Source organism: Acanthaster planci, linkage group LG19 (genome assembly GCF_054643075.1).
Source record: "Acanthaster planci isolate LZ-2023a linkage group LG19, COTS_SCS, whole genome shotgun sequence".
In the NCBI taxonomy this organism is placed as follows: domain Eukaryota; kingdom Metazoa; phylum Echinodermata; class Asteroidea; order Valvatida; family Acanthasteridae; genus Acanthaster; species Acanthaster planci.
The window spans coordinates 6361223-6385450 of NC_141795.1; the positions used below are offsets into that span (position 1 = coordinate 6361223).

At 41.7% G+C, this 24228-nt stretch overlaps 1 protein-coding gene across 5 annotated transcripts in view; it reads right to left on the minus strand.

The window, feature by feature from the left end:
* Positions 1-24228, minus strand: part of LOC110987331 (rap guanine nucleotide exchange factor 2-like) — a 47605-nt gene that overhangs the window by 18048 nt on the left and 5329 nt on the right. For 2 of the 5 annotated variants that reach the window (XM_022249985.2, XM_022249984.2), the window contains exons 3-14: positions 22694-22821; positions 20587-20670; positions 19203-19278; positions 10445-10615; positions 8662-8715; positions 6364-6627; positions 4787-4859; positions 3984-4120; positions 2597-2682; positions 2131-2249; positions 1499-1599; positions 127-291 (exon numbers count right to left, since the gene is read on the minus strand). In XM_022249985.2, the coding sequence (XP_022105677.1) occupies positions 127-291; positions 1499-1599; positions 2131-2249; positions 2597-2682; positions 3984-4120; positions 4787-4859; positions 6364-6627; positions 8662-8715; positions 10445-10615; positions 19203-19278; positions 20587-20670; positions 22694-22821 (1458 nt within the window). Of the gene's footprint in view, positions 1-126; positions 292-1498; positions 1600-2130; positions 2250-2596; positions 2683-3983; positions 4121-4786; positions 4860-6363; positions 6628-7761; positions 8158-8661; positions 8716-9676; positions 9701-10444; positions 10616-19202; positions 19279-20586; positions 20671-22693; positions 22822-24228 lie in introns of those variants that run through there. The other 3 variants (XM_022249986.2, XM_087129690.1, XM_022249988.2) reach the window with 3 other exon arrangements.

Here is a 24228-nt window from a genome sequence, read left to right on the forward strand (position 1 = left end):
TGAAAAATTCTAATCTTCATATGCCTACATACAGTGTTCTTCAATTTATGACGCTGTAGGAAACTGGGAAGAAGGTTGAAGCAAGGAGAGGTTGAAGACCAGACACATGAACTCATGATCCCATACCTTGTCTCGTAGGTTAACGTCTTGGAACCAATGCAGAAGGCTGTCACAGACTTGATGTGGGCTGGGGAGGTAGGTACGATAACTCATGAGAAAGTCTTCCACGTAGGTCGGATCGACGGGAGAGCTGTCCTCCATAAGATTCAAGATCAACCTCTCAGGTGTGGCCTGAGGAGAGAGGCAAGGATGTGTCATTAAGCCTAAAAGAGCCACGGAGGTCCACTTCCACATTTCTTCCGGTATCAATGCGGTGCCTTTTTTTTTCATAAGCCAAACCTTCAGGAGTAACAACTCTTTGCTGTCAGTTTGACACAACTGAAAATCAACCATACTGTTCTTGCACTGCACCAATTTCTCCGTAACAGGTCAGCCAAAAACCATGTCTGAAGCAATGTTCTAGCCAGGCATTCAAAAGCACGTCCGGCTGATAAGCTGAGCAAAAACCCTGACACACTGAAAATCCCCCAATAGGCAATCAATACACTTTCTATTTTCCAGGGGAAGAGTTGTTAATATCAAGTTAAAGAAAAACTGCAATCAGAAATTTGAAAAAAGTTCTTTTAAAATACCGGCAAAAAGTCACCAGAACATTGGCAAACTGCTCCGAAATCAAACAAATCTTCCACAAATCTTTCCAGCTCTGTGGAGAATCACATACGTGCAGCATGCACAATACTGGTTCCCGCCGCGCCACTGACAAAGTAATACAAGAGTAGACGGGTCTGGAGCCAGACTACGGGGCTCCAGATTGTGCACAGCTATAGCGGCGATGGCATGGCTGGCAGCACGGTCATTGCCTGATCCTTTCATAGTGTCATCTCAAACTTGATCGAAGCATGATCGAAGTAAGCAACAACCAACTTGTCACAAACCTGGTCTTTCTCTGTAGATTCTTCTAATGCATTTAGGCCTATATCGATGGTTAGTTTGATATTCTTTGTCGCTGTTCACGAGGCCGATTTTTGGTAAGACCGTGGCACACAGTAGCAAAAGCAAAATAAAAACATAAAGCGAAGCCCCCCAAAAATGTAGAGAAAAGGGTAAAACTTCGAATTACTGTAAAACTGATAATTGACATGGAATAGGGTAATGGGAGCTTACATAATAAATTTTAAACAGCGCCCTCAGGTGTCAAATAATATCCAGTCACCCCTCCTCCAGCCGTATCTGGCATGTGGGGCAGATGCCCCTATCCTTCAATTTCATCCTGGCTAGAACACCGGTCTGAAGTTGAAACTGGACATTTGTACTGAAACGGGTGACTTGACGTACATGTATATGCCAATTTTTTTTAACAAATGGGAAATGGACAGCCAAGTTCTTTTTTTAAACCAGAAGCGTCGATATTTTGCACTGGTGGAATAAGATTATTTACCTTAATTAATATATGACCCTGCCGTCTGTCGTCTAGTACCCTGTGTTCTGTGATCATTACCACTTGTCCATTCTCTTCAATGCGACGTATATTCTCCTCACCTGTCAAAGCCAACACAAATTCAGTCTTAGCATTATTGACTTTCAATAATTTCTTCAAGCCTGGGAGTCTTCAGTCATCTCTGTCCTCTAATCAGAATGTAAGGATGTCTGCATTATGAAATATGCTAACACGTTGCACAATTTTTTTCTCCTGAAGTTCAAACATTTTTTTATCTTCTTTATCTTAAACTGGTAGAGAAACCAAACTTGACTCCGAAAGTTGACTTTAGACTTGGACTTTTCCAACTTTGAGCTGACTGAAATTTGGACCTCAACTGTCTTGATGGTAGATGGTGAGTATAGTTCACCACATTGACTTTCATTCTGCAACTCCATCATTCACCACTGTAAAGAGCAGTCACCATAATGACCTACCCTCTCTAGAACCACCATCCACCACTGTAAAGAGCAGTCACCATAATGACCTACCCTCTCTAGAACCACCATCCACCACTGTAAAGAGCAGTCACCATAATGACCTACCCTCTCTAGAACCATCATTCACCACTGTAACCCCATCGTGGTACTCACCCTGGGTTAATATTCTGTAGTAATGATCTTGCGCAATACAAACAAACTGACAATCATCTATGGTGGTCCTCATGACGCCCACATGGAACTGTGTTTCCAAGGTTGGCTTCACGCCAAAGCTGTCAAGAAATCGAGATGAGAAAAATGACTCAACATTAAGTTAAAGTTAAAGTCATCCGGACATTATGAAACTGTTTGTCAAAGCCAACATAAATTACAAGATACAAACAGAAACAAAACAGAAAAATCCTTGTGAACCATCATCAGAGAATTTTTTAAAACAAAACCTGTGATACTTTATTCCTTTGTTGCACTACAAAGATTTTTTGGTTAGATATGTAGAAGGCAGAATGCTTTTACAAAACATCAGAACACTGAAGCTAACTGTAGTCATCCATAAAAAAATCAAGAAATAAAATGCAAGCCCTTCTACTGTATCTTGTTCAAGTCCTTAATGACTGGTTACCTGTCTCCAAGATGAAGCTGTTCCACCGTGCCATCGGGTTTGGTCACTTCAACGTGGCCATTCAGAATGACAGACCAGGAATCCAGCTGAGACAAAACACAAAAATCTGAGCAAATCACAAAAAAGTGACAAGGTACTTACACAATAAACATGCAACAAAACGAATTGACTGGAGCAGGGTTCGAACAGGTGACCTCCACTACACAGCTCCACAACTGAGCTATCCAACTGGTGGCTTCTCCCAATTTGACAAACCACAAATCAACAGTGGTGGTACAGTTCGAATGGATGAAAAATGATTCCACAGTTCGAAAACTACATGTGTTCCAACTGAATTTAGTCCCTCTCCACTCTAAATCCTGGGAGGTTTGTTTTCAAAGAAGCATTCCAGATTGATGGCCACAATCCATCAACTTGTGGCAAACCACTGGCACACTTTCTCCACTGCAACCACAATCCCCTAACCTATCCTACATCCACAGATACAGACAGGGCAGCGGCTCACTACTTGAACCTAACCTCCTTTGCAGTGACTAACCTCACTTGGGCTGCCACAAATGATTTTTTTTTTCACTCCAGGGACTCAAATATAATCCAAGTGTCAAAAAAATATGGGCCCACGAGTGCAAGCCCAGGGACCGCTTAAACATGACTACCATAAAGTTGGGCATCATAACCTTGGAAAGTGCCCTCCAAATAAGCTTCTGTTTGTATCCTCCTAAGCCCCTACATTTCATATCCTCAATCTTAAGCCCAGCTCCAAAATGGACAGACAGGTACCGGTAGTCAGAATGGACAAGTGGCTGGAATCAGGACAGGGTCAAAGTGGAGAAAAGGCCACTTGGAGCAAATGGTCAGAATGGACAGGTGGCCACAATGGACAGGCTGCCATACCGATTTGGTGGCTACAACAGAGGTGGCTAATATGGGGGTGGTACCGCAGAGCAAGGGGTAGACACAGTAAGCAGAGACCTGGAACTGTCGTAAGGTAATTGTTTGCACCAGCCTTAACGTTAACCGCATTGCAAGCCATGAAATACTTAGAAGTAAAATGTAGCATACAGTGCTGCGGCTTGCATGAGGATGTGACCTTTTTGCTCTCTGAAGCCATAAAATACGGTAGATGAGACAATGTACCATACAGTGCTCTGGCACTGGCGCCAGAAGTAGTAAATTGCAGCGCTAGGTCCTTCAGGCTCAGACCACTACTTAGTGTTTTGTAGTACTGAGTCCTATAGCTGAGGTGACTGGGGATTTGGGTTAAATAACAGCAACTCTTGTGAGTCAGTGACCACAACAGACAGTCCGCCAAACCAGCCCCATTACTGCAACTGGCTACTGGTCTCCCACGGCAAAAACGACCAAACACAGAGTGGCGTGTCCTTACCTCTTCCTCGTTCTTCATGACGATGGTCCCCGCCTTGGCCACCACAGCAAAGACCATGACAGCGCACAACGCCCGACGTACTGACATCGTCATATTGGCAAACGCCGGCAGGTGACGCATAAAATCCAACAAGATTTCTGCATCAGAGATTAAAGTAAAAAAAAACCTCCTTAATGATGGCTTGACTATACAAAAACCGATGACTATTCCACGTCATATTTCGTCCGTTAGACATATTATAGCTACTACATAAAGCTTACCTGTTTCTGTAATGATTGACTGTCTATGGGTCCAGTCTCAAAATATTTGCTCAACTTTTTCTTCCCCAGCTACTGACGAACAGGTCTGACACACATTCACCAAATCAAGATTGGAAACATCCCAACAAAATTTACACAACTCTACCCAAAACTTCTATCAAATGTCAAATACTCCATTGCTAGGCAAATCAATCTCAACTTTTTGAAAACAACTTTTAAAACAAAACTACTGATTTAGATCTGAATTAGACAAAAAAGGAAAGAGGAAAACAACCAAACTACATTCCAGATAGATTAAATCATCTTCTAAATCCGTGTAGGGATAGAGATTGTGTTGGGACTCCAACAACATAGTAAATTAAGGAAAAATTGTATCCATTCTTAACTTGTTTCATACCAGTGAAGCAATCTGTCATTTCAAAAAGTAGACTCTGGACAGTGGCATCCTACAATAAGGTATTTATCAAGAAGATTTATTTATCAAGAAAGCCTGATCAAGATTAACAGAAAACTTTCATTCTTTCTGCCCATTGCCAGCATTACCTATGTCGTCTTCTGTTCTGTCCATGGGATCCTTCTCCAAGCAATCTCGGACAAAATCTCTAACGACAAGTGTCTGGATAAGTTGAAAACAAGAAATAAAACAAAGAACATATTCAGTGCTTCAGAGGAGCTAGAGTCCATTGAAATTAAAAGGCTTGAACAAAAAAAAACACCTTTTCACAACATTTCAGTTGTGAATTTAACACAATTGGACAAAAATTGTAAATATAACAGTCATTTATCCCCAACAAAGGCTCATACGCCAAGTTTTGGGAAACCTTCTGAGACTGACCCATTCTGAGTTTACCCAAACAGTAGCAATCATGCCTCCAGCTGCTCAACTCCATACTGTACTTCACGAATCGGCGAACCATTTGTTCCAGCAAGGTTTTTCCAGACACCGCATAAAGATGTTCCACTGAGTGACTGTAACACCAAGGTCAGGATATTGAAGAGGACTTGGGGATATACTAAATCCGAGATAAATAGCAGATATCCGCTGTAAACTTCAACTATTCATCAAAACACTTGCCACTTTAAGAGCTTCCTGCCGGAAAAGATATAAGCCGAAGTCACCCCTGGAACATTAATGTCATGCAGCTGGTCATGTGGGCAAGCAGCGGGATGATGTCATCCCTAGCTACTGAGCCAACTCCCTATCCTACCAGACCCAAACCCTGGCCAACCGACCGCCATCTCCAATTTCCACGTCGACAAAACCTCAACCCTTTGCCTATTTTTCTCCAGCTTTCATTTCTTTTGGCAATACTTACCATTAGTTGCCGGCGGTCACAGGGCCAACTCCAGCGGGTCAGAATGTCGAGATCCATGGCAAAGCGAACGCAACACAAGATTCATCCACCAGGAACGAGACACTGCACGATCCGACAAGCAATAATCCGATACCTTAGAGTTCCCAGCGCAGATGGTCTCACAGTGCGCACTGCCGAGGTAAGCGAAGTGTAACACAACCCCCCTCCTTGTCACCACCTTGGTTAGAGGATGACTCGTCGCCCGTACGATGTCATCCTGAGTCCTGACAAGTGAATCCCCATCACTCCTACGCCAATTCTCACAGGAAACGCACAGTTCCTCTTGTAACTTCCGTGCTAATGCAAGACAGCGGATGCCCCCTAGGCACCCCATAGGTTACAGTCTCTCTTTCCCCCTCCCCCTACCAGGCTGGCCACTATCAGCGTGTGTGACAGTGATGACTGGGCAACAGTGATGATAAATGCCAAGTTGAAGGAGATTTATACCGCATTAAAGGTCGATCAAGGGTTTGTCCGTCATCCATTCATTTCACACGTTCATTTACCCTGTACAACAGATCTCAGCTGCCTTTCACGCTTCAAGAACCCTCAATACTTTCTGTGATACTGTTGCAGAGCATTTTTTCAATGCGCCAAGCATTCAGGAGTTCTCTACGTAACAACTTGCAGTCATTCTCGCACAGCTGCCATTTTTCAGGGACAAGCAGCTAGAAATGTAAAGTTAACACAACCAGAAAAGCACTTCTACTTCTAACAGCTTCAGTGGCATTTCAGACATCGCATCTGGGAGGCTGTAAGACTTACCGAGGCTGATTCACTGACGGTATCCTCGTCATCCGAGTCCACAGTACTCTCCACCAATCCCGTCAGATCAAGGTCTGGATTCTCATTGCTGCCGGCTTGGTAGAGATCTGAGAAGCTGCTAGACATGCTGCTGTGGAGAGAGCTGCGGTCGCTGTAGCTGGCCGAAGAGGCCATGACTTGAGGAAGATGATGCCCCAGGGGGGCCGTATCATCTATATCACTCAGGAGGGTTGGGATGTCCTCCATGGCTCTCTTGGAATGCTTCTGCAATTTGGCGGAAGATTTCCAAAAATTGATCATACATGTAACAGAAAGCTGGAATACCTTAACCCTCCCTGTTTATCATTCCGTACTAGTAAATGAATTTTTCAAATGATCCGAATTTTGAAATAATAAGAGAATTACAGTATCAAAGTCCAAATTCCAACCTGAGATGGGACTGTGCTCTGTGCAAGCCTCATACATGTTGCTTTACAAGTAAGCTTCTCGGACTCTCAGTATTTTTACGACACTGGACAACCTTGCAAATAATAGTGACACAATGCCACAGTTTGGAAAATTGTCCCCAAACCTCAGGCAGAGGATAAAAGGACTTCAAGCGTTTTCAAAGAGTGTCATACAAGTCTACATTCACTAAAAGCTGTACGCTGTTACTGTCTACTAACTGTCCATGCATGACTAAGGCTGTTACCATATTAACTGGCTGTAACTAGTGGTAACACACAAATCTATGGGAAGTGGCTTACAGCCGTTAGCCACTGCCTGCCATATGCCCTCGTGGTATTCCACCCAACAGCCGTAGCCATAATATTCAGACAAGGCTTATCTGAACCAATGCCACATGAGATAGATGTCGGTTCACTTGGTAATATTCAGTCTAGCAATGCATTCAGTTCAATTACTGATATGTAAACAACAAGAAAAAATCATTGCTGAATACTGAATTTAATGACCAAACCAACCCCCTCAGAGATTCAACATCTAAACTGAAGTCATTCCCACTACTCCTAAGTGGAACTTGTTGGACTCGGCAGAGTGAGAGCAAAACAAGCCACAAGCTTCGCGGTGCATCCGATCCACAGAATATCCCCTTTCACACTGTACATGTAACTACACCAATGTCACAATACTGGCAGGCACCTTCCTCATAGACACAACGTCATGCCAGCCTATTCATGCAGGAATATGAGATGAACCGTAGGAGGAAACAGTGCTAAATGTACATGTAGTGTACACCTATGCTACAAACACAAAAAAGTGACATATAGATGGTGTACATCATACATGTACATGTATGCATGTACGTGTCCACTTACATAAAATGAGTGGGCATGAAAATGGATGAAGCAGGTAAATGGATGATCTGCATCTGAGCCAACAGCAGGTTTAATAACACACCTTAAACACACAGACATGAAAAACCTTGTCTGTCTGATGTCCGACAGCTTCGGTCGATGCCCCCACCGTGCTAACTCCCACACAGAACTCTTTCAAACCTAACCAACATGTAGCTGATGTCCACTAAAAAGACACTGCTGTGCAGGCCACAAAGCTTCATAACAACACCACTCTCCGTGACATTACAACAGACACCAACCACGTCTTCCCAGCGAATGAAATCAGCGATTCGACCCTCCACTCTCTACAGCCACTTGTGTACCAAACAACAATACTACATGTAGAATGAAAAGCCCCAGCTCCCACACAGACGAAAGGGGATTAAGTGGCTACTCCATCACCCAACAGACTTGAGGCTAATCCCTTCCCGACTCAAAGCCCTTGTGACTTCCTATATACAGCAAACGATACACACTCTACTCGTGGTGTTGAGAAATCCTGCACTACAGCAAACGCAAATAATCCCTGGCCGCTATATTTAGACCAGACAAGGGCACAAAACTCCACTTCGTATTTTTCACTCCCACACAGTTACTGCTTCGAGTGCTTTAATTCAAGCAACTGGCAAACATGTACAAGTCTTTTCATAAACAGTTTGCAGCCCACTCATGCATTCATGAATTCACCAAACTGACAGTCTTGCTGTTAGCTCAAGCCTCTCGTGCATGCAGTTTCAAAATTTCATGCTTTGAGCGATCAAGTTTGACATTTTCGCTCTTCCCTGTTAATCTGAGTTTGTCATTTAAGAATTTGGGCTCTCTAGGAACAAAGCAGTTCCACCTACTGGTGCATGCATTCTGCACAAGAAAAATGCTAGAACAGCGTTCACTTCATAAAGTTTAATTCATTCCATACAGATGCAAATTCATGCAAATTAAAGGCCTGGCTTGTCGTTCGAACCTTTTCACTGTCCAGTGACTGTGTCCGCTCCAGCCTGATCGATGGTAATGAAGTCTGCGGATACAATACGGAAGGAAAACACACAGACAACAAACGGAAAAAAAAAAAATGAAAGTGCGACAGAAAGTGAAAAAAACAGTAGCAGTCAACATTCGTACAAAATCATGCTTTTCAAAATCAGCCATTCAACGGGACTTAGTGTCAGAAATCGTTCATGTACCTGAAGAAAATGTCCGCAAGACAAAAATTTAAACTCTGGCATCGTGGTGCAAAAGAACACTGTGCCCAAAACTGTATAATTATCCATGCACTTTTTGTGCCCCCAAAATGCCCGAAGTTGCTAAGATACGTATGTCAATTGCAAATGTACAAACACACTGTACCAGTACATGTGTACATATATACATGTACATAAAAATATCTGACTGCCGGTACAAAATCAGTGTGAAACAGAAAATAACTTTGCATGTTTGTCGCCACGCTTTCTGAGCAAAATTAGTCAGATATGAAATGCGTTTCCAAATTTGGGAATTTTCAGCACCAAAACACATTTGACATGTACCTAACAAGCTCACTTTCAGATTCGCTTTCACAGTGAAATTATAAATTGGTCTCAAAAGCTGAAAAAAAAGAAAACTTTAAAAGCATCTGTCCCCAAAATCACCCAGCTGAGTGTACCTAGTAAAAGATTGAATATTGAGAGAGAGCAGCTTAACGTGTACATGTACAGACATGTACCAAAATTAATTTGAGTACAGAAATTGACTAGAACAGGATCTGAATATTGGAGCCCAGAGCAGAAAAAAATAAACATTTGAAAGCATCTGTCCACAGAATCACCCAGCTAAGTGTACTAAGAAAAAGATTGAAGATAGAGACAGCAGCTTAAGGCTCGCATGTAGATACCAAATTTAGTTTGAGTACAGAAATCGACTGCAACAGGATCTGAAGATTGGAGCCCAGAGCACGGTAAAGATAATCCACCCACCATGGATTTGTCAGAGACTTCACTCACTTTGTGGTTTACCGCAAATGACATTTCAGACGACCACCATCCATTTTTCCTGGATTAACCATGAGAAATGCCCCGAGCACAACCCCCCCTGCACATGTATGCAATAAGAGAGAGAACTATTGGAGCCAAAAATTCTGTTCTTTCACCCTTCTCGTAATTCAACCAAACAACTTCTCTATCAAGATAAAACAATGAATCCAAATTCAATCAGAGCTCAACTTTCAGCAAGCTCAAATCTTTCCCTCTAAACACCATTGCATATCATGTACATGTAATCCAAATGTCTTACAATCAGGTAAAAGCTGAAGTTCTAAGTCACAAGAGAAACATATTTTTTTCTGAGAAAATGGAAATATAATACAAGCATTATATTGCTCAGGTTAAAAACTTAGCCACTATACAGTCTCAGGTTTCAAGGTTTCTTTGAAATCTTCTAGCTTTCAAGAAGAGGTCATCGATGCATTTTGAAGCATGCTGCGTATCCACTCAAGCCAACCGCATGGCTGACCCCAAAAAAATGCAAAATCAAAAATAAACAGAAAACAGCTGGTTAGCAAATCAACTTGTCAGCAAAAATCCCGCTGGGCAAAGTCTTCCCAGAACAGCTAAGAAGAGGACAATGCTTATGAAGTTAGTGTGCTAAAGTGAAGATCGGAGAAGAAAAATACTTTGTAGCAATCCACAGGGAACACATGGATGTAATCAGTCCCATTCCATGCTAGTTGAATCCACCTGGCAAAACTTCACAAGCACACCTGTACCACTCACCGTATTGCCTTCGCTGCTGAAGGACGCTGAGCGGTCCTCGCTGTATGAGCGCCCTCGTGGGGCAGGTACCTGGACCTCTTCCTGTTCCAAGGCCATGAGGCGCTCCAGGTTGGTTGGGGTGTAGGACTGACGTTGGCCGGGCTTCATCAAGTGGGCGTCCGGGTAGTCAATCTAGGAAAAAAACAAGGGGGGAGAGAGAAAGGGGACAGAGAGAGTAAAAAAAAGAGATCAAGACAAGTTACACACAGTAAATGGAAGACAGAAATGAAGTGGAAGAAACCATGGGTGAATGAGGCCCACTTCCCCAACCCCAGTGACCCCACCCACTCACTCTTTGATTGAATGCACATCCATCCACTTTCTGCACACCAACTGAGGGCACTCATGTACCGGTACATTGTACACGTAAATCAAATAACAAAGTTCTCTGGATAATAAGTGACACTGACCATGAGTGGCTAAGCTCTAATTCAGAAAAAAATACTACGTACATGTATCTGACATTTTGGGTGAGAACAGAGTTAGAATATTTCGATAAAAATGGAGATGAGATGGTTTACAATCACTGCAAAGTACAAATACACTCACAATACATCCTTCCTACTGGAAGTTTAGAGATTCATATATCCCCCCCCCCCGGTACATGTAGAGAATGTATCTACATGAGACAAACTGGGAAGATCTGAACTTAATTTTTCTGAAAATCCAGAATAAACCCCCAAAAATTACTTAACGAAATAGCATGGCTGTGTACCTGTGTACCATGTTGACAAGCGCGAAAGCAAGCAATACATACACAAGTACAAGATTGAAGGTTGAAAGTTTAAATGGCATTCTCACAAGGACTCAAATTGCAATTACGATTATCAATGTAACCAAAATTATTTAAACAGACTATTTGTGAATATTACAGAAACAAAAGCGTCTAGCACCTCACCTCGTCCGCATTTCAATCAAATACTGTACAACATTAGTTGGGGGTCAACAAAAACAGGTAAAATAGAAGAAAAAATGATACAACAAATGCGTAGCCTCGTATCTTTTTCTAACCTACTGGGTACCGGTACAGGTACGGTGCACTGTGAGGGTTAAGCAAGTTCAGCCAATAAATAATTCTTGTAACACGACCAGGATTCTTTACACCATAATCAAATTAGTTCCCACAGCAACCGGTGTGCTAGAAAAGTCCGGCAAGGCTCCAACAGAGCAGGACATCAGATAGGGGAGGGGTCAAATTCCTGGTCCCCCGGGGGTGCGGGAGAAATGTCAGCAAATTTAAAATACATTGATAGAGTGAAACAAACCGTGCAATCCCAAAATCACGCAAAAGCCTTCAAGTTCTTTTGAACTTGAAGTGTACGGTGTAGGCCCTACATGTAAATGTACATACTGCTTGTTTATTTAAAGGTTTCTCAAGTTCTGTTTTGTACCCTCACTCTAGATTGTAAACAAGTGAAACCAATCAAGGTGTTTTTACTAATTTGTCCTAGAAATTTCTTAAGTGGTAATCCCAACCTGAGCAATTTTGACCTCGTCTCAGAAGGAGTTGTTGGAATGGAGTGACTTCGGACACCCTGAGATTCTGATAAAAACGGCAAAGGCGTAAAATCCCAAGCAGCTATCAAACCACCAGATGCTTACACAAAATATATTTTGAATGAATTTGAGGTGAAATCAAAAAAATAAACAAAAGGTAATTTTTCTGCCAACTTTCGGCTGCCCATTGAGCAAATTGAGAGTGGTCTATACATGTACAGACTTGCTTTTCTAGAAAATACACATGTAACTACCGCTTTGAGTATAATCATAATGTATATTTCTTCTTGTTGACTTTTTGTGAGCCCGTGCTGCAAACACATTTCAAACAGAAAGCACTGCTCTTTCCAATCGCTACGTACAAAACCAAATTAGATTAGCAATCTTAGAGAGAACTGGTTTGGGCTGCATTAGGGAGTTGAAAGTCCAGTGAGACGAGGCAGGAGGGAGAGGAATTTATAATCCTTGGACACCTGTGGGAAGCCAAGAATTTAATACCCCGCAGAGCTCACCTTTGTGAGAAGTAGAATTTTATTCTGAACTGTTGTTTGCTGTTGTTGTTTTTTTAGATTTTGCATTTGATTTTCCTTCTTTTGGTTTTGTTTTGGAATGGTTTATTTGGGAGTTTTTTCTTTTAAGGCCAAACTGTTTAGTTGACTCTAAAGACAAACGGCATTTAAGCCACAAGTTACACTGTACTCACAGATCAAATTTTACAGCATGACAACAGTAGAATGGACCTACAAGACGCTGGACACATTGGTGCCAGAGTGCCATTTCCTTCTTTGTGGCAAAAAACAACCAATATGAACTAATAAGGCCCACTTCCATTGTCAATGCCCTTGTTAAAGATTAATCGCAGAGCAAATGGACAGTGACAACCAGGCATGCGCGAGTGACAAAGGGCTTGGAAGTGCCAGTGGAAATGGAAGAGTAGAATGCTTCTCAGATCTGAGACATTTTCCTCCGAACATTTGTACAGCATCATACATGTATGTAAACAATGCTTAGGATGCTAGTTTTCAAACAAAGAACATTGAAACAGATATTCCATATTTATTCCAAAGATGAGACTCGGGCTTCCTAAACCAGCCAACAGGTTGTCTAACAGCCACTAAAGGTTTTTACACACTACTGTCTCACTTCCCAGTGTCGAAATCAATACAGTTTTGTCCGACGGGCTGGGGTCAGATCAAATACAACTCAGCGAGGCACACCATCCACATTTTTTTTGTCTGTGTGTGTGATGGCTTTATTTTTGTGAACACAATTTTGTTATGCCCTGCCATTTTTTCCCTAGAATGCCCTAACTTTTCTGTTGGTGAATATATCAGAGTCACAGCCTCCTTGCCCTGTTTGAAATTTGCTTCTTTGGTTTCGATATAACATAGATGTACCACACAATCTTTTTTTTAAATGTTTCCACAAATTATCTTGTGTTATTCAGAAGACTCAATTCCAAGTTACGGTACTTATAGGGTAAAAGTTATTTTTTTAATGGACTGACCAACGAGGCCTCTTGAAACTTTAAATAATCAGACCGATCCTTGTTAATAGAATGACTTTTTTTTTTTCCAAAAAGCAAACCCAGATGCAAAATTACTTTAGCTTTAACACAGGCATTAAATGTAAAAAAAACAACAGGTCACAGAAAATCCCACTGAGACTTCACTTAGAGCAATCCTTGATAGAATAATTGGAAAAAAATATTCAAAAGCAGATGTAGATGGAAGTATCTATTGCTAGTATTGAATGGCAAACACAGCTCCCGGGTAGAAACCTGTTCATGTAAGTGATTGGGTCTGGATAGAGACACCGCAGTTGACGTCAAAAGTTGTGACGTGGAAACATGTATAGATTTCTAAGGCAGCGGTAAAACGGAGAGAGCAAGGCACGTGCGTATGAAATGCACATGGGGGCGTTGATCTTTAACAGCACATCGTAGGTGTACCTTTATTGCTGCAGGATTTGGAAGTACATTCATACAGAATAAATGTCTAACTTCACCTGATAATATGCTTTTACTGTGGGGATTGATACATGTCTGACTGCACAACAGGAAAGAATGCACATGAGCGTCACATCAAGCTCACATGTCCCCTTTCTCCTAGCAACGAACAAACTCTGCAGTCGATGTATCCATGCAAATGTACATCTCCATGGAATCACACGAATCTCGTCATTTACACACAGAACCGGTATATTGTAACCACTGCATGTACACATAAAGGACTGATATTATGGAACACAAAAATACATGTCCAAGAACCAATTAAACTTGTCAGGCATGTGTGCACTATGAGTCACCTTCCCTTGAACCATGTCCGTAAGACAACAAATGAAATTTTCACAAAAGTCAGCAACAAAACCCATTGCATCTGTCGAAAAGAACATTTGAAGAACAAAAAGGAACATGTACCCTACATGTACCAGTGCTGTGATGTACATGTACCTCCGGTCATGCAGGTATGTAGACAAGGACACATTTAAGTAGTCAGAAACAAAGCTAATCTTAAGCTACGTATTTTCTCACCTTCTCTGTGACGTGAGGACTGTCCCCTTCGGAGGTGGGGAGACGACAGGATGGGGGGGAGTTTCTACGTAAAGGTACACATCAGTGTTTAAATCCCAAGAAATTTGGCACATCCCTCTTTTTTTTCCCAGCTTCACTGAGCCCTGCAGAGGCAGCACGCGTCATTCTTCAAACTGTTCCCGCAAAATATATGAACTTTTTGAAAGCCTAAACGGTACAGCATGCGGTACACGTACATGTAAAGCCAGTCATATATGCACCAACATGTTTGACCTCGATAAACTCTGACAGGGTCAATAGAGACGTAAATTGAACGTGTCTATGACCTCCTAAAACAAACTACGACATACACATGCATGTGTATTCATCCCCTATATAATACACACCTGGTTTAATATCGTGCAAAGATGCTGGTCAGTCCATTTCTGTGTTGTGGCAGCCCAGAAACTGGTACGTACATGTACATGTAGGTCGGCATTGAAAATATGAATGGCTAATGTGCACATTTATGCAGAATTTGTTTATTGAATAATTCTGGAAATAATTACATGTCCAACTGCCCTGAGTAAGCATGCAATCCTTCCCCCAAAGCCAATGAAAACAGCATACTGGTACGCCAATCTTTCTTGTGAAAACACGGCATTTGTATGAACATGTACATTGTACATTCACATACAGACTGCCAGTGGGCATTTCCAGAAACTAAAAAATTCCAAGCTACGCAAGAATACAAAAGTAAAGAACATGTCAATTTGAATGGAGCACTTTGTGCCAGAGAAACAGGGAAGTTCATACATGTGAGAATATCATATGGACATAATCTGAAAACCTACAAGTGTACCGTAGAAGACATGATACTGTAGAAAGTTGCAAAGTTTACACTAGAGGGAATGTTTGTGCCTGCCAACTTTGCCAATTCGGGAGTTTTCAAAATAGAATTTAGTGATTCAAGGGAAAAACATTTCTGGCACATTTCAAATAACTGAAAAATTTTCATCTACATGTACGCTGAAGATGATGCCCAGAAAAACCATGTACATGTACTTTGTACCTAAGCTTTCCTTTGATTTAAACCGAGACAACTACCATAAGACGACAGTTATTATCAACATATACACACAATATGGAATCCCTGTACTCAGATGCCACCGAGGCATATTGATAAATTTTGTGAAAACACAACTAGCAACACTCTAAACACTGATACTTTAAGTGTAATAAACTCTGGCAGATTTATTACCGTAAGCCCATGCTTTTAGAAAGCGGTGGTTGTTATTTTGCCTGGGCACTCCATACCCAAATGACATTTTAGTATAAATAAATCCTACATGGTGGTTTTAACATTCTAAAATGCTACTCACGTGTTGGAGCACCCAAATCACAAGTGATAACCCAAAAGGGAATCACACGTACTCCGGCTCACTTGGCAAGGATTGAGTAAGATGGGGAGCTTTTCTCCCTGTCGTGGAGAGGAGGGTGTGCGTGACGTAAACAAGCAAGCGCCCATAATAGAGACACTGTAAGACGGCAGCACCGTTCATCGTGCAGGATCCAAACTCCCGTTACACAATCAATCTAAGTGCCACTAAAAGCGAGTGTTCTGTGTGCGGCGTCTGTTACCCAAGTCACCGCGTGCCAAAATCAATGGGATTTTGAACCCCCAAAACCACTCCAGTCCAAGACTACGCGGCTCCGAAACCGGTTGGGTTGCAACGGAGGTGAAGATATGGTAACTTACAGTCCCCAGGACACGGTGTCCTTTCTTTACACATGTACCACACATGTACCTCTGCATCTGTCAATTCTACACCCAATTAGTTGGACTCCACATCTCAGCTTAGAAAATCCAAAAAAAATTAGCCTTCTATTCTTGAATCATGTTCCAGTTGCTCCTAAACATCTGGTTTTACAGTTCAGGGGAACGCATTTCAAAAAGGGAGGGGGGGAAGATGCAAAGGTTTTATGAACGTTTATTTCAAAATGACACTGGATCATGAGGAGATTGGCTAAGAAACAAAGGCACGAGCGAGAAAATAAGCCGACAGATCTGCATGCCAAGAAAGAGAGATCATCAAACGCTTGTAAGCATTGTGAAAAAACTCTGTCATGCCAACAGTTTCTGAACAACTCAACTGTATTATTTCTTGTCTGTGTCAGGCACAGAACTTTACTTCCTTATGAGAACAACACTTGTTGAGTGATATCCAATCATCAGTGGTTCAGTTCTTAATACACTCAGCATCTTGGCTTCTATTCTTGGATTCTATCTTTTGACGGCTACCCAGAATATGCCCTTCTCAACAACTACCAAACTGAAAAACAAATCTGAGCATTTCATATCTGATGCAAGATCTTCCTCATTAATACCTTGGAAGTCAGATCTCGAGGAAAAACACACCTTGCCCTGTACTTCACAAACACGTGGGAAGAGGAGAAATGCGTCAACACGACAGGGAATTCATTCTGTGGTGGCTGCCGGGGCGCGCCGGGCAAATCTATTTATTGCTGATGTCAATCAATGACCTTTTCCTGTGGAATTCTTGTTTGTCTAAAGATATCCTCAGGAGCGAGGAGACAGATAAAAAAAAAATGCAGCTACAAAACACATCTGGAGGGTTTCTCTACCTCTGGGTACTTGAAAAACACCCCAATGGAAATTGATACTGGGTTAATTTGTGTGGGGGGGGAGGTTTCAATTACATCTCTCTCTCTTACATGGAAACCTACATGTAAATGTTCTGAATGGAAAGCAAGATGATTACAAAATTCTGATTTAAGAGACTTTTATTTCTATCCTAAGCTCTGGAAAAGGTTAATGTATACTATGGTAATGACTAGAAACTGCACGGAAAAAAATACCAAAAGCCAAGATGTAATTGAAACAAGGTAATGAAGAAAATTTCTTCAAAATGTTATTTTGAAGACACCCAAGTGATCTCAAACAAAATTGAAAGTCGGGCCAACTCCATTAAAGTTTGGATGTACACTGTAATTCACATGCCCCCACAAGTTTACTACCATTTTTGGATCAGAGAGATTCTTTCCCTTTCAAGTACAACTAATTTGCCTCAAAGCAGGAACGCATACATGTACTGTCAGCAACCATGCCCTTGCCAAGTGGAACAGGACTTGCTTCAATCTGGCAGGACTGCATTGTCCATCTCCGGCAGCAGTCCACAATAAGGTGAATTCACCCAATGAACTCCAGTCCTGGGTCTTCATTGAGCGAACCAATGAGGAAGTTACATGTAGCTTCATTCTATATTTATCGACAGTGATTCCATAACCAACTCCTGACTTTTGTTCTTGGCCAAGGGGAGCCCATTCAACAGAAATTTATGGACTAGATGGACTAAATCTTTTGGATTTTGATCAAGCAACTTTGTAATGTTAGTCTCCAACCCGTTCAACAATCAACACCATTCATCTGTCCATTTACTACACGTAAAGGAAATGTGCGTACTGTACGTTTCTTGTGAAAATTTCAAAATGCAATGCCATTCAGATCTCTCCGATAGTTGTATGCCTCCAGGCCAGGTTCCCATGCCAACCTACCCACAAGGGACAGACTAGTGCTTTGCTTTGCAAGGCCAACTAGAATGGGCATTTAATGAAGTTCCTCTGCAGCCGAAAGAATAATTGACCAGTTTCTTGTCCCAATCGGGGTTCCTTTTTCCAGACCTGCCTCTTTTTTTCCCTTTTAACTCCTTTTTTGGTTGAATTTCCAACATACATGTATTTCTACTGTTTTCTGAGTTTTAGTCAAATATGTGACAAAGTAGAATTTGTAGACCCGTCTCCGTCTTCTGAAGGTACTGGAGTATTCAACCATTTTATGTTTTGCAATTTAACCCCCAGAGGTTGATTCTCTTCCCATTTTTCAGAAAAAAAAATCATTTCATATAAAATATTTTGTTTCTTAGAGAGCGCAGAAAACATAGATCCCTCTCATTTGGACGTCATCTTTGTAGGAATATTGACACTGCTTCTACAACACCATCCGGTGCATGCTCGCACGGTGTGCAAAATATTCTTAAAGTTCTCACAAGCATGCTGATCCAAATATGCTCGAAATACGGTGCAGCCGATGCACATCACGAAAATTGAAGTACAAAATGCCGAAGCACGTGGCAATCTGAAGGAAGTGGTGTCACTTGAGAGAGAGACCTGTACTGAATATGATAGCAATGTGCACTGTCTTTGCATCTCTCGTTGGTTCGTACATGTATGTCACAACGATGCATTCTGGCATCATTACTGAACTTGTCACCAACATGTTAAGAGTTGACTGGAGAAATGCAGCGTGACCAACTCTTTGATTGAAAGAAGTCCTACAAATGAAGGTTTCCATTATTTTAAACAGTTAGCCCAGGTGGTGCACTAACCAACAACCTTTAACAGTGCAGCCACTGAGCTTAACAGGGTCAGCTGATTAAGTCTGTTCAAATTAACAGTGGCTATAATTTCTTAAGACACGAAACAGCAGTTGATAGTGTCTTCAACTCACACCACTCAAAAATCAGTTGGGTTTAAAAGTTCAAATTTATGCAAATCTTGCCCTAAAACTACCTTTGCAGATTTGAGTCACTAGACAATAAAAAACAAGGCAAAATAACAACCTCTCAAAAACATCTTTTTGTCACGAAGATTTGCAGCGTACCATTTTTTTAAAAAAAGACGTTTACTCACCACAAGTAATTCGGAGGCCTCCAAGATGAGACAGTCAGCACCCCTTCGCCCACTGCCCAACGTCCGCTTGCCAAAGCTACAGGCAAAAGGGATGAAGAAAAACCAGGGTCAAGGTGGCCCTTTTGTGTCGCTGCTTATCCCGTCAGCGTATTACTGTTGCGACGGAAGCGGCAACAGAAATGGCAACGGGGGAGAGAGGGGTTGGAGACAAACACTCGGGGCGTGTGTGCGTACAGACACCCCGAAACAAACAAGCGTGGTGAGGTGCTGAAGCATGTATGATCAGTCCGACACGATCTCATCAGAGATGGAGGAAAAACACGGCACAACACGCCAGCATATTTCCACTCAACACGGAGGCTCTTGATGGCACGGCAATCTGTAACTCCAGTTCATGGAGAAACTGCTTTTCCAGAAAATGCCTTGTTCACATAGACACTGCGGCATATGCCAACGAACATGGAGATGCACTGGCACAAAAAGAAACACTTAAAAGGCGCATACTTCTAGTGTTTACACAACCGAGGTTAAAAGAACATAAATACCGAGTGCGCCGGGTAGCTTGTGTATGCGAGTGAAATGGCAGGTTGTAATTGCTTCAGTACACATATGATATATGTGTGGACATCCATGCCAACAGAGTGGTAACTATAGGACTACAGACAGTTGTGCATGTTTAGATTATTTGCCTCAGATTTCAAATGCTGTCGTTCAGGCCCTGCTGCTAACAGGTGCTTCAATAAAGTGGACTTCAAAACACCTGTAAATAAATCTGTTTTGATAAAGGTAAATTAACATAGTACTAATGTATGCAAAAATGTTTCGTGTCACATGTCATGTGTCACGTGTCACTTAACAAAGACATTTTTGTGTCCTCGCTGCAAGCTTCAAATGTGCGACATTTGAAAAGAAATTTTGTACACTACAAAAAAAATTCTGGTGTAAGAAAAAAAGGTATCCAACATAATCTGTTCAGAAATTGAGTTTTTGCTGGTTCATTGTTTCAAAGTGTACATGTACATGTAAGTTCTCAAAACAAGGAAGTTTACAGGTTAATTTTACATTGCTCCATATGTAGACATCAAAACCCCTTCTGATCACAAAGCACCATAATATAACGCTGACGAGTGACAGGTCCTACTTTGAAGATTATTCTCTTGATTGGGTAAGCACTTGTCAGTAAATAACATGACTCATACTCAAAACATGGCATGGGCATGAAAGTGAAATTCATTGAATAGCCCCAAAACAAGCTTGTTTAGTCAGTGGCTATGCATTTAATGTACCTTTTGACTACAGAGGGCAGCACATCAGGCGGCAATGGCACCTGAGATTTGTTTCTTGGGAGAAAGAAAAAAGATTCACGTTTGAAACTCAATCTTACCTGCTCCGTGGGAGGAACATGGCCTGGTCGATGAAGACGGAGCCCGACAGGAGGATGTACCAACAAGAACTACGATCATCTCGACTGCAGACAGGTGATTAAAAGATGACCAAACGTTAGTCGCGAAACAAGCACGCTGACCCGCTCAAATTGATTTGGATGTGTCGGTGTGCAAACTTTATCACTTAAGAGGCAATTATGGGTTTCTGTTCTGGATTTGTGCTAGGTATGGAATGACAGGAGAGTTAGACACACCTACACAGGCTCTGACTCTCAGAGAAAATATTTACTAGAATTCAATAATTATTATTACCATTTCTAGAGGGGCTGTTGACAATTTCTCAGTCACAATTCCTATTTCAAGTAAAAAAAACACCCAAGGCATGCCTTTTCGCCCATGAAGTGTCTGGACATCGATTGGCCATACTAGCAATTCTGGACACCCGGTTATACGTACGTACATGTACGTCTTCTATAAAAGTAGATTCAGATATATCCACTTTTCAAGTGGTCAATAAGGTGACCATGGTGCTGCACACAACCATACCGGTACCACACATGAACATGTACATGTACTGTAAGTGATATTGTCGCATCACCAATAGTCCACATGCATGGTACATTGTACACGTACACTTCTTCTGGGAAAAAAAAATTTCAGTGCACAAACACCGGTTTGGTAGTGTTTGCTTCAACATGTACCAGTAAATCTACCATACACTGGAGGTCAAATGGATAAATGTAATTTAATTGGCAGCCAACCCTACCCTGCATGTACATGCCGGCTACATGTCTGCAAGATACAGTGTGTATGGAGTCACTGTGTACATCTGTTCAGAAATTCCCCTCAACGGGTTTTATCATCCATTCAGTACGCTAAGCAATGTGTTCCTGCTTAGGGCCTTTTCTCAATTGGGCCTGAGGACAGCGCCAGTAACCAAACAAAGTGACTCTTGCCCCTTCAGGCTGTGACAGCTGATAAGTGATATTTCAAATCCCCCACTGATAAATGATTGTATGAACAGCTGAGAGGAGACAAGCAACAGTGAGTCACAGCTTGGCCACTTGTCCAAATAAAAAAACCAAGAAACGGGTCAAAGTGTTCGTCACAGTCTGCTGAACACAACAGTATCAAACACGCCTTGAGTGGGAGAACCCATACCCTGAACAATGAACCCACACATGATTAAACCACGTTCTTTACAGTAATTGCTAATTGTAACAATTCAAAAATACTCTTCTTTTTCCCTCTATTATGTTCGTTCACTTCCACGTCAACTTTCAATTCACTGTTTACGGGATATTTGGTATGTAAGCAATGACAATGTACAGATTGAAACTCTCTTAAAAAGTGCCCCAGAGAAATATACAAAAGCTCAATACGTCTGCAATAAAGTCAGTTTTCAAGCAATGTCAGAAAGGACTTTTTTTATTACAACACGAGGGATTTCAATGCATAAGTACAATGTACATCCACAGTTTGTCAAATCTGCTTGCTTCGAGAATTATGAAGATTTTGGGATGGAACAGAGTATGGTGGGAGAACTTCAACATTCCAGACATCGACACGTCTCAGAACCTTGCTGCAATTCAGAGAAACTGCAAGCCAGAAAGAATTATGCTACATCCTGTAACGCTGCTTCCTCAACTGGGAACTTGGGCAGGATATGCTTTACACAGACAACAGTACAACATTTCAACATGGTTTGGCCATTACCACATCCAGGGTCGGGAAAGCTGCATGTACATTTGGAGCAACACTGCTGCAATAGCTCGTACAAAATTGCAGCAATAATAAATGTACTTGGCACAATGTTTATTGCTGTATTAAGCACAATATTTCTGCTTTAACCCTCCTTTACTGTAACAGTCATAGCCAGTCAACAATTCCTTCCACTTCTCCTACAAATGTCAATTGACTGATTTTGACTGATAGGACAACTGTGTTGAGAATGCATCGTTGCGTACATGTACATGTGCATTATCTGCAGAATATTTCTTACATTTCTGTTTCAGTTATGTGGCTAACACATGTATCACGTTCACATTCAGTGGTGATAGACACCAGAAACTGGCTCAGGAATTGTTTTCAGATGCCCTTACTAACCAGTATAAGATGTCGTTGGCCTCCCGCTTGATGTACTGGACATTTTTGGCGATTTCTCGCAAGGCTGGCTCACGGAGACACCTTAAGGCTTCCAAGGTATGTAGGAAAGAAATAATGTAATCCAGATCCTACAGGACAGAAGTAAATGAAAAAACATAATTATTGATGCAATTATTAGTATAGGTTGGACACATGAACGTACACATGTACATGTACGTGACTGTAGATGTTATTCATGCTATTTTTCTGTTTTGTCAGCTTTTTTATCATTAAAAGCAACTGAACCTCTGTCTTATACAGCCACACTTTAGAAAGTAACACTTCAGATGTTGAATCAAAACCTGAGACAGTGACTACAATCAATGCAAAAACCCATAATTCAATTCAAAATATTGGAATAACATGCATGCGTGTGTACATATCACAAGGACGTGTCTAAATGTTATTTCTTTCCATTATGTGAATTAAGGCCTACGCTCAGCAGTAACAGAAACTTTGTGTGGAAGCAAACTGCACGTACATGTACATTGATCTCACATTGGTAATGCATACTCAGACTGATTACCCTGACATACATGTACGCAATGCTAAACAGCTTGCAGGGACAAACCCTTCAGTCATTATCTACCAGCCTGCGGCACAGCTCTTGCAGGGAATGAATCACAGGCAATATTACAGAAACATGTACAAAAGCATGGAAACTAGAAATGACTGCTGCTGGCTGTTTCATCTACGCACATCCATACATGTCCACACTGCTCAAAGGTAATCTCACACCATAGTGGTTATGCTGGGATTGATTTCAGCAAGGCTAGATGGATCCTATGTGTGTATTGCCGCTGAAGTCACTTTTACAAAACCAACACAAATTACATGTACATGTATACATCAATTCCAGTCCATAGGTATGAACATTACATGTACATGTCAGTGTGTGCACATGTACGTGTATATTGTCCTAACATAGAAGGTACCCGTAGTAATGTTGACGGGCTGTAAGCAGCCATGTTTAGATACATGACATGTATGTTTATTTATGTAGCCACAAGGGCTGCATCTATAGCCAAAAGCACTATGACCTGCATTATACCGGTATAGAACATTATGCTCACACCACTGTGTGTACGTAAGGCAGCCAAGGTTATTAGTCATACATGAATTATTCTACTCATCAGTTTCGGCAGCATGCAAGTTCAAATAGTGCAATATCCCTCTCAAAGTTCAAATATAACACAAGCAGGCTTGAGGGTGCAAGTAATTAAACCTATCACACTCCCACAGCACTGCAAATTGACAGCTTTCTTTCACTTTGGCCTCCCCTGTGTTAAACGGTATCCATGTTCAGAGTGTCCCAGTAGAAATGAATTTCAAAACCCGGGTTTGTTCATTCCCATTAGGTCAAGGACACCAGCTCCTCTGACAGCTGGCCTAAGGGTATGTAGGAAAGCCAGAGACCTCACAGCCCATCAGACAAAATCTGCATGATATGAAGGCACAATATCCCCCTGTTGACAAGATGTTCAACCCCCACCTTG